The sequence below is a fragment of the Echinops telfairi genome, unplaced genomic scaffold (assembly GCF_000313985.2).
Source record: "Echinops telfairi isolate 266 unplaced genomic scaffold, ASM31398v2 ScPeMD7_6273;HRSCAF=7185, whole genome shotgun sequence".
Lineage (NCBI taxonomy): Eukaryota > Metazoa > Chordata > Mammalia > Afrosoricida > Tenrecidae > Echinops > Echinops telfairi.
Genome location: NW_022110173.1, coordinates 1,450,149 through 1,460,252, shown reverse-complemented (window position 1 = coordinate 1,460,252; position 10,104 = coordinate 1,450,149). Strand labels below are relative to the sequence as shown.

The window sequence follows — 10,104 nt, the reverse complement described above, 5'->3', positions numbered from 1 at the left end:
AATAATAATAAAAATAAAAATATAGCCAGTGCGACACAAAACAGCAACAACAGGCTTATGTACAAATTGTTTATCATTTCTCTGTAGCGATCCTCAAAACAACCAATAAAAAAACAGTTACCAATTTAAAAAAAAAGTAAACATACCAAAAAAAATTTTAAATCCCCTTCTTGGAAGCCCTATACAGGTAGGGTCACTATGAGCCAGAATTGACTCGATGCCAGTGGATTGCTATTGCAAAGGGCCTGTTCAGAGTGGCTTCTGTCCTCTAATTGGTCTTATGGTTGGTGTGCCTCGCTGGAGTCACAATAGGTACAAATCACGGACTATTTGCTAAGCTGTTTCATCTGTGCCGCAGCACCGCTCTGGCCAATGCAGAGAACACAGCGAATAAAATGCTGACGGTGCATTTTCAAGTCTCTCTTCGGAAGGACCTGTGAAGGTGTGTGTGTGTGGGGGGGTGGGTGTGGGTGTGGAGAATCCTCTCTGGGGTACAAATCTCCGCACATCATTCCAGAGCGCTCAAAGGTGCTTAAAGCTCCTCTGGCCCAACTGTACTTTTTTTCAGGTCACAAAACCAACCGAGAAGGATGTTTGTGGGGGGTTTTTTGGCCCTAGGTGGCCCACTTGCTTTGGGGGAGGGGGAAGAGGGGACTAAAATGTAAAAGCCACGTGCTCTTTCTACTTTTTTTCCCCTTCAATTGCTGCTGGTGGGGAACCTCCCAGGTCAACGCAGGTACTTTCTCCCTTGCAGGCTGGCAACGCCAACCCTGGGGCGAACCAGACCATCAACCTGAACCATTATGCCACCAAGAAGAGTGTGGCAGAGAGCATGCTGGACGTGGCCCTCTTCATGTCCAATGCCACGCGGCTGAAAGCGGTGCTGGAGCAGGGGCCATCCGCTCATTACTACACGCCCCTCATCACCCTCCTCAGCATCTCCCTGCTGCTGCAGGTGGTCATTGGCATCCTCCTCGTGGTCATAGGTGAGGAGCTCAGCGGTGGCCTTCAGCGCCCCCCGGAGGCAGGAGATAGCCTGGGCCCCCCCTCCCTACAGAACACTGTGTATCTGCCTGCCAGCAGAAGCTAAGTTGGCATTGGGAGCCCTTGGGTGGTGCAGACCATTACTAGTCCAAAGCTTGGCAATTGGAACCCATCCAGAGAGGTCCCCGAAGACAGAGCCAGTAATCTGAAAGGTTACAACAGCTCTACTCTGCACGCACGGTGTCACCCGGTCTCAGAACCCACTCAAGAGCAGCTGACAAGCGTCCTCCACGTCCACAAATGCCCAAATGCCAGTTCCTAGACAGTGAGGAGTCTGCAGTCCTACCTCCTGGCATTTTATAGCTTGCCCCCGCCCCCCTAAAGACGACCTGTGGAATGACTGCCCTGCCTTGTGCCAGAGTTTCCTCATAGCCCGTTCTGCTCTGTGAGCACATTTATTTCCACCGTTGGAGCCCGGGGGGTGTAGGGGTTACCTGTTGGGCTGCTACTAGCCACAGGGTCGGCAGTTCAAAACCATCAGTCAGCTCCACAGGAGAAAGACGAGGCTTTCTACTCCTGTATAGAGCTACAGTTTTGGAAACTAAGGGGGCAGTTCTACCCTGTCCTCTAGGGTCAGTATGATTCAAAATTAACTCGGCGCAAGTGAGTTTGTTTATTTGAGGTAGATGACCCAGTGTAAGTTCCCAAATCCACACTCTAATAAGAACCATGTGGGGCTGTTCAGTGAGAGCAAAAGACACCTCAGCCCAGTGCCTCCCCAATCCCTGCCCCACCTTGCTTTCTACCACAGCTTGTCTCCAAACTCCAGTGGATGTCACGAGGGAGCTCCAGGCTGAGGCCCTCGCCCTTACCTCCCATCTCCCCCTCTCCGCAGCGCGACTGAACCTGAACGAGGTGGAGAAGCAGTGGAGATTAAACCAGCTCAACAATGCCGCCACCGCCTTGGTCTTCATCACTGTTGTCATCAACATCTTCATCACGGCCTTTGGGGCACATAAGACAGGGGCCCTGGCTGCCAGGGCCTCAAGACATCCTCTCTGAACAGAGCCTGGGGTCCAGGTGAGGGAGAAGGATGGGATGCCTTTCAGGGTGGTTGGGGTGAGAGACTTTAGAACGGGGGGGGATGAAGAGGTGATCTTGGAGAAGCGCTTGGATTGACTCAGAAAGCATGCCAGAGCCCCCTCATGGTCTGTAAGTGGCTGGCTCTCCTCCAGTTTGGGGTTTCTCTATAGACTTGGTGGTGGTGGGGAGGAGTGGCTGTGTCGTGGGGCAAGAGAGCTGGAAGCCTGGAGGAAGTTCCTCCGTGGCTTGGTCCAGCATCCTGATGACTCGAATTGTGGCCCATGGGCCAGCAGTATCAGCCACCACCACATGAAAGGTTGAAAACGCACCACCTCATTGACATTGAGGCCCCTCCCCAGAGTGAAGATGGCCAGGTGAATCGTGTGCGCATTCAAGTTTGAGGAGCCCCGTCCTCTCATGGCCCCTGTGTTTCTCCTGCAGGTACCGAGCCCTGAACTGCTTCCACCTCCTTCCTCCTGGATCTCCTAGGCTGCTGAGCACAGCCCCCTGAGAGCTTCTCAAAGGGAAATGCAGATCCTCTTGCTCTCTCCCCAAAAGCATCTGAGTTACGAGTTGATACTTTCATTCAGCGAATTCCATCTTGGTCTGGAGAGTTGAGCTCCCGCCCAGGTACTGCCAATCTTTCCCTCGTGGTCACAACTCCCGAACCGCGGGCACATGAGAAGCACCAAATCTTCCCGGTTTCAGATGCTACTTCTGACTTACCCCACCCCTTCACTCTGCTTCGTGTCTTTTACTTTCTGTGAAATGGAATGATTTCTGTCTATAAAGTTTTCAGCAACTCCATGGTGAGTCAACCTGTATGTCTTCAGTGGCGAAGGTCCAGCCATCAGGGGTGGTGTCTGAAGACCCCTCTCCACCCGGGTCCTGGGAAGGGCTCTGAGAAGCACACCCCAGCCTTTAAAATCACCCCTCTCCTAGGGCCCAGCTCTGATTCAACCTACCTTAGACCCACACACCTTTGGCTAATTATCATCTGCTATAACAATTCCACTCTGGTCACTTCTGGATTGGTGGGTGCATCTACACAGTCTCCTTCCAGAATCTACTATAAGCCTACTCTAGCTTTCACATTTACACATTCTCTTAAACATGTGGTTAAGGAATGCAGACTAATTATGATCTCTGCCTAGGCAAAATAGAAGTAGGAAGGGAAATTTGCACCTGTAAAACCGCACAGGCAGCCCCAGCTCAAAGGTAAATGATTCAATTGCCTACTTATTTTAGACTAAGTCATGCCTTGGCTCCTCTCCACTGCTGTCTGGCCTTCGCCTAGGGTGGCGGTTCTCAACCTGTGGGTCGAGACCCCTTTGGGGCTCGAATGACTCTTTCACGGGGGTCGCCTGATTCATAACAGTAGCAAAATGACAGTGATGAAGTAGCAACAAAAATACGTTTATGGTTGGAGGGTCACCACCACATGAGGAACTGTCGGAAAGGGTCTGAGGAAGGTGAACCACTGCCTAGGGTATCCAGAATTCTCTCTGCTGGAACCATCGGTCAGAAAATGCCTGCTCTCCTATGTAACCGTGAGCGCCTAAGACAGGAAGGTCCCTTCCAGTGCTCCCACAGGCTGTACAGGGTCGTGGGTAGCATGGATGGGAGTGGATGTGGCATGCCGATCAGGTGCCTGCCTGGCAGCGGAAGGGCAGAGATGTGATACTTGCGCCCCCAGCCCAACCCTCTCCCACGATGCAAGATGACAGGAACACACACTAGAGCCATTTTTCTAAGAAGATACTTTATTTAACCCCCCTATCCCCACCCCCTCCTCCCTCTCCCCTTCCCTCCCCAAACCCAAGGCTTTTTCCCTACAGAGTGGAGGCCCAGGCAGGCCCATCCCTTTAAGGCAGATGGTGCAGAGATAACAAACATCAAACACAAGGCACTGGCCCAGGGACAGAGGGGCAATGGGTGGGCAGGGCAGAGGGCAGGCTGGGCTGGCTCATCAGCAGGTGAGGGGGCTCTTTGGGCTGTTGCAGGCTTGCCGATGCTGCTGCAATGCCCCAAGATGAAAGTGCCCCCACAAGGAAACCTGGGTCCCACCAGGTGGCTCACCTCCTACTGCCCTTAAGCCCCTTCTAGAAGGCAACGAGCCCGAGTAGAGATCATAAAAAGCCAGGGCCCAGGGGTCCAGCCTGGCATCTGTAAGCCATACCTAGTCCTGACTCCTGAGAGGGAGACAGGGTTTCTCCCACAGAAGGTGCTCACGCAGCTCCGTTCTTCCTTCCGCCAAGGTGATTAAGCTCTTGGTGGGTGTGGAGCCCGGTAGACCCTGATGCTCCGAATGCTGTGCATTGGGTTATCACAGGATGGCGCGCTGCTCACTATCTAATGGCCCTGCTGCCCCTCACCATCCTGCACAGCAGAGGCCCTGAGCTCACCCCACTGAACAGACCCTGGAGTTCAAGCCCCAGCATCCAGTGCACCATTGGTGAATTCAGCAGCAATAGAGGCAGCAGCGCAGCAGTAGAAAAGTCCCCAGCCACAAAGGCACCTGGGGATAGTTAGTGCAAGATAAGTGTGTGGTCACCAGGTGGGGTAGTGAGGAGAGGGGAGGTGGCAGTAGACTATGAAGGTCAAGGGTTTTTTTTTTTCCTTTCCCTGAAATGGCTTCTCTCCTCATGTCCTCTTGTCTTGTCCCCTTCTCCCTTCCACTTGGAGATGCCCACACCTCCCCAACCTTCTCAGCTTGCCCCTCCCCGCCCTGCCGCCTGGCTCACGGCACCACCCAAATGTTTCTTCTTCTCCCCTCAAGGCACAGGTGCAGTACATTCCTCTCAACAGCAGCCAGCCCAGGCAGGAGGGCAAGTCCACAGGGGTGGGTGCTGGGCAGCGGAAGACTGCTACATGTTTCCCACATGCCTTTCCATCCTTCCTGTCTGCCGCTGCCCCTCGCCTCATCTGAAGGGAGCCAGTGAATGGAAGGACCCCTACATCGGTGCTCCCTCATCTTCACGTTGTCCCGTGAGGCTGAACCTCACAGGCAAGCTATGAGAGGAGAGGGGCGCCCCTCCCCTGCTGCTTTGCTCTGCCCTTTCCACAGTCGAGTCCTGTGTGCCACACGTGGGTGGAGGAAGAGCCCGGCCAGCTGTCCACCCTCCCCTCCTCCCAATGCCCCTGTCGCACTAGATAGATGATGTCATGTTCTGTGATTCTGGTCCATGTGGCGTGAGCTCCGCCTGGAGGGTCAGGGGAGTTTCTGTGACTCCCTGGGAGAGGAGTGGTGTGTGTGTGTGTGTGTGTGTGAGATTCTGGAAGGCACGGGCATGGGGAGAAGTGAGCCCCACTACCCGTGGGGCCAGCCCGCCACACAGGGGTGCGTCTGAGGTATGCACGCGGGGTTCTGTCTGGACGCACTGCTCCAGCTGCAGCCACTGCTAGGTGTGAGAGGGACTGGGCAGCTACAGTTTTTGGGTTTTCAGTAAAAAAAAAAAATTCCCCATAAAACATGTCCAAAAGAAGTTTCCAGTCCATGGTCTAGAGTCCTTGTGAGGCGCCCTGGGAGGCAACCTCGTGGATAACGTGGTCTCGCTCCAGTGCTTTTTCCTCCCTCCACCTCCTTGTCCTGTCTTTGTCAGGAGCTGATCCATCTCTGTCGGCTGTGGCAGCCCCCTCCCCCGGCCCCTCTCCCAAAGCCCTCCCCTCCAGAGGCCCCCCTGGAGAAGGGGATGGTGACAGCTCTCTCTGAGTGAGGGGACAGCCCCCCGCCCGTGGAGTGTCTTAGCTCTGAGGCTTCCCAGGGGAAGCCTTTGCCCTTTTCCTGTCTGTCCGTCCATCCTTCGCCAGCAGAGAGCCGGGACCCGGGGGAGCAACTGCAGCACCGAGCCAAGGAGCAGGAAGTGGTTGGTCCAGCGGGCCACGGGCGGGGGCTACGATGTCCTCATCTGGCGGCGGTTCCACATGCCTCGCTTCGAGTGGAAGTGATGGAAGAAATTCCTGAGGGACAGACGTTCCACTTCCAGGCCTGCTTGGAGGATCCTGAATGGGAGGAGGGCAGAATGAGCCAAGCTAAGCAGAGAGGCCCCAGGGAAGAAGCATAGGCCCCGAGGAACCTGCCCTTCCACAACTATGTGGGAGCCTGTCCCTTTCCTCCCCAGTCCACTATCCGCTGGGCAGGGGGGAGGAGTGAAGTAGAGAGTGGGGTTGAATTCGACTCAGTGACTTCGTAGCTATGTCAGCAGTGCCATTGTCTGCTTGTCTCTAGAAAGAGAATACTGTGAACCATGAGCGGCCACAGATTTTATACACACGAGGTGACCAGTAACTGTGGTTCAGGCTACAGCGTTTGATGCAAGTGCTGGGTGGGAGCAGGAGACCGGCCTTCCCGCTCCTTCATCACATGGGCAGCACTGGGAGGTCTCTCACGGGGCTGGGGGCAAGCTCTATCCGAAGGCCCAGTCTGGCCTGAAGACCCTGGGTGGCAAGAACAGCAGACCAGGCTTCCCAACCCATGGCTTCAGTCCACTCTGGGCTCTCTTCCGACTGGGCTTTAGGACACCTGGATTAACTGATAGAACACCTCCAATTTCCCCCTTGCTGCCTTCAACTCCCATAGCGGTGCCATCTCCCTTTCCTTCCTTCCCTTTCGGCCCCAAAACAAACAAACAAATGAACAGACCTGGTTGATACGGCTGACACTTCCTCGTTTTAAGATTTGGAGTCAGTTATTAAACTTCTCTTCCAGACTCCGTTTTCTTACCTGAGAAATGGAGGTGCTTACATCTACCTCCCGGAGCTTGGCGGAGGGCAGGGGAGCAGTCAATGAGGCGCGGTGTGGTTGGGGCTGAGTCCGTCTGGCTCAGGGTGCAACCACGAAACAGTGCACCGTCCTCACAATCACTGCTGTGCCTGAGCTCATGGTGGGGGCCACGGGGTCAGTCTAGCTCCCGGAAGATCTCGGTTTTGATAACCCTGTACCCAAGATGATGGCCCCAGGGACTAGCCACTCCCGGCCACATGTCTAAAGGATGTGAGACAAAGTCTCACTACCTGCGCTTCCAAGGAGCATGCAGGTCGTACTTCTTCCAAAACGGGTCACCCTGCTCTCCCCGTGTACATGAAGTGATTGCAAGCACCCTGGCTCAGGTGTTGGAGGAACACCTTAGACCTCCAAGTGACACTGAGGCCTTTGAACACTTCCAAGAGGTGTTTTGCAACAGATTTGCCTAATGCGACATCGTTCTTTGATAATGAGGGAAGAGATGAGACACTCATTGGCTCTCTCTGGAGCTGTTTCTCAAGAAGTGTGTTGCTTCCTCATCGGGGCCACCCCACCCCTACCCCCCGCCCCCGGCCAGGTGCTCCTGACCTTGTCTGCCTCCTCTCAGAACCTTGCCACAAGGAGACGTCTTGTTGGACCTCTCTCTCTCATCTGTTCCCCTCAAGATACGATCTGCCTCCCCTCCTCTTGGTGGTAAAGTGATGAAAGCAGACTCTCATCCTGCTGTCCCCACTTCCTCACTGTCCACACCTCCCCACACCTCACGCCACGTCCCACACTGCCTCCCGGTGAGTACACTTCCTGCCCACCTGCAGGTCTGGGGCTCTACACCCCACCGGCCACTTCCTCCTCCTCCCCACCTCTTCTCCCTGGGCTTCCAGGGACCCGGCTGGGGGTCTCGCTGCCCTTTAAGGGCCCACCCAGTCTCTTTTGCTGACTCCCTGCCTGGGGTCAGTTATCTGGGCACCCATCTTCAGCCGCCACCTCTGGGCTACTGCGGAGATGAGGGGAGCTGCTCCTGACTTGGGAGAATGTCGGCGTAGTTGCACAGAGCGTGTGCCTGGTGCTGAGAGCATGATCCCGGAAGTCCATACTGCTCGCAGGTTTTGTTTTTCCCGTCAGTCTACCAAATACTTCTTGACACCTTGGATTTCTGCACCAGCCCTGTGACACAGGTCATCCTCCCTAACAGATTAAGAACGCAGTCCCTCCCTGTGAGCTGCATTTGACCCCCATGAAGCGGGAGGCTCCCCCAGTTCATTGCTCTTCTCACAGCATCTGGCTGGCCTCCTGGGCTGGTCCAGCCCCATTCCCTCCCCGAGGCCCCTGATGGGAAAGAATTCCAGTCCCAGCTCTCGATGTCCTCTTTTCCCCATCACCTGTCCAGCAGCTCCCAGTCCTCCCCGCCCCAGCGGTCTCGAAACTCCTTGGTGTTCATGCCCCCGATCCTGTCCAGGTCTGACTTGTAGATGCCGAGCAGTCCGAATCCGTTCACCTCCCAGTAGCCTGTGGGCAAATGAGAAGAGGGCTGGGCTGAGCCGAGCCGTGCTCGTGAGGCTGGAGGGTGGCGTGAAGAAGCCTGTGGGCTGGTGTGGGCTCCTGGATGCACTTCTGAAGGAGGGACGCCATGGGGGCCCCTGTGGGAGGGAGATGGTCAGCTGGAACCGAGGACTGTCTTAGTGAGAGAACAAAACAAATCCTGGTCTGTTTGGGGGAGATACCCCCATGCTGAGATCCAGTGGCCAGCAAAAACACAGGGGTGACCACAGGCTAATGCTGAAGCTGGGAATGTTTGCTGCTGCCATCACCGGGGCCCTGTCTGATGAGCAGAGGCAGCGGGAGCTGGGGCTGCCGGGAGGAGAGGTTGGCACTGGCAGACACGAGGCTCTGAGGCTGAGGGCCATGGCCAGAGAAGTCTTCCCACCCTCCGTAGCCCAGGGCAGGGCTCACCCTCTGGCCACTGGGGGGTGGCTCCACAGTGCAGCCTCATCACCATGGGGGCAAAAGCCATCTTGCCCTCCACGCAGTGCTTCCGGATGGCATCAACAACTCCGGCTGGAAAGTGGATGTGGAGGTCACAGAGGAAGATGATGCTGTGTGCGTCCTGGGGACAGACGGGGGCTGGGTCAGCAGGCCCTAAAGACCCGAGTTAGGAGAGCAGGTCACCTGCTCGGACAATCCCCCGACTCTTCCCCCTTTTTGGAATGACTGACAGACAGCCCTAAAGCTGACTGTTGGGAGGAATACCACAGCCCTGGACACACCAGAGCATAGTTTGTACCGATGGGGTGGATTCTGAGCTGCCCGCCCTGCCGTTCCTTAGGAAACCCTCACCCTCTGGATAACTGCGTGTGCGCCCCACCAGCCCCAGCCCAGTGTCCCTCTCTGCTGGCCCTGCATACGGACAGGTCCTCCCGCCCTGTGTTCTATCTTCCTCCCCCAAGAGCTGACCCCACTGCACACCCTGACGTCTGCCTTTCCCAGCCTTGAATCACACACACCTCCTAGGCCACGCACCTTCACCAGGTCAATGCCAGCCTGCAGCCCAGCTGAGCGCTCAAAGTTCCCACTGAGCTTCATGTACTGGTAGCTGCGGGGAGACGACAGGTGAGGGGGCTGGGGATGAGGACCGAGGAGGTGGAGGGGCCGTTGCTGCTGGTATCTGGGGAGGTGAGTTCTCGGAGAAGGAATCAGGAGGTGAGGTGGAGGGCTGTCTCCGCACCAGATCCGGCAGCCCCGGGACCCGTGGCAGGTGGCAGCCCAGGCAAGGGAGAGGCCCTGGCCAGGCGCCCACATCTCACCTGCGCAGCTTGGACCTCTTCAGTGCCTTCTCCACATCCATGTCCTCGCTGCTGTAGTCGGTGATGACGATATTGAAGTGTGGGTCTCCGGTGACCTGGAACAGCGTCTCCATGTCCCTGATGAACTGCTGCACCCAGCGCGCCTGGTTCTTCACTACCTCGGTGGGGGGAGGGGGGCAGCAGAGGGCGACAACGGTGAGCACCTCTGCTCGAGGGTCATGGGGAACTGGGTGCTCTGCTTAAGGGGTGGGGCAGCAGAGACGTGAGCGAAGAGGAAGGACCTCGGGCTGAAGCTCATCACCAGAGTTCGGCTCTCACCAACAACCCCAAGCCCTGCCGTCTCGCTATCATCTGCGGTTGCCTGTGCCGCCTCCTGGCCGTACCCCCGCTGCCGGGTTCCTCTTCCTGTGAACCACCACCCCGTCTAGTGCCCCTGGACCAGTTGGAACCACAGTCTGACTAGCGCAGTCTATTGGGGATTCATACGGCTCT

General features: G+C 56.2%; 2 protein-coding genes across 5 annotated transcripts in view; one reads left to right on the top strand and one right to left on the bottom strand.

The window, feature by feature from the left end:
• NINJ2 (ninjurin 2) overlaps positions 1–2,874 on the top strand; it is a 128,594-nt gene extending 125,720 nt beyond the window's left edge. For 3 of the 4 annotated variants that reach the window (XM_045295939.1, XM_030887225.2, XM_045295937.1), the window contains exons 2-4: positions 755–986; positions 1,880–2,064; positions 2,509–2,874. In XM_045295939.1, coding sequence (XP_045151874.1) covers positions 833–986; positions 1,880–2,046 — 321 coding nt within the window. In that variant the 5' untranslated portion in view covers positions 755–832 and the 3' untranslated portion in view covers positions 2,047–2,064; positions 2,509–2,874. Of the gene's footprint in view, positions 1–354; positions 443–754; positions 987–1,879; positions 2,065–2,508 lie in introns of those variants that run through there. The other variant, XM_045295938.1, reaches the window with a different exon arrangement.
• A 1,016-nt stretch (positions 2,875–3,890) lies between these two features.
• The window catches only part of B4GALNT3 (beta-1,4-N-acetyl-galactosaminyltransferase 3), a 36,018-nt gene continuing 29,804 nt past the window's right edge, over positions 3,891–10,104 (bottom strand). Inside the window, exons 16-20 of the mRNA XM_013006577.2 lie at positions 9,613–9,766; positions 9,329–9,401; positions 8,762–8,915; positions 8,191–8,317; positions 3,891–6,069 (exon numbers count right to left, since the gene is read on the bottom strand). Of these exons, the coding sequence (XP_012862031.1) occupies positions 5,961–6,069; positions 8,191–8,317; positions 8,762–8,915; positions 9,329–9,401; positions 9,613–9,766 (617 nt within the window). The 3' untranslated portion in view covers positions 3,891–5,960. The remainder of the gene's footprint in view (positions 6,070–8,190; positions 8,318–8,761; positions 8,916–9,328; positions 9,402–9,612; positions 9,767–10,104) is intronic.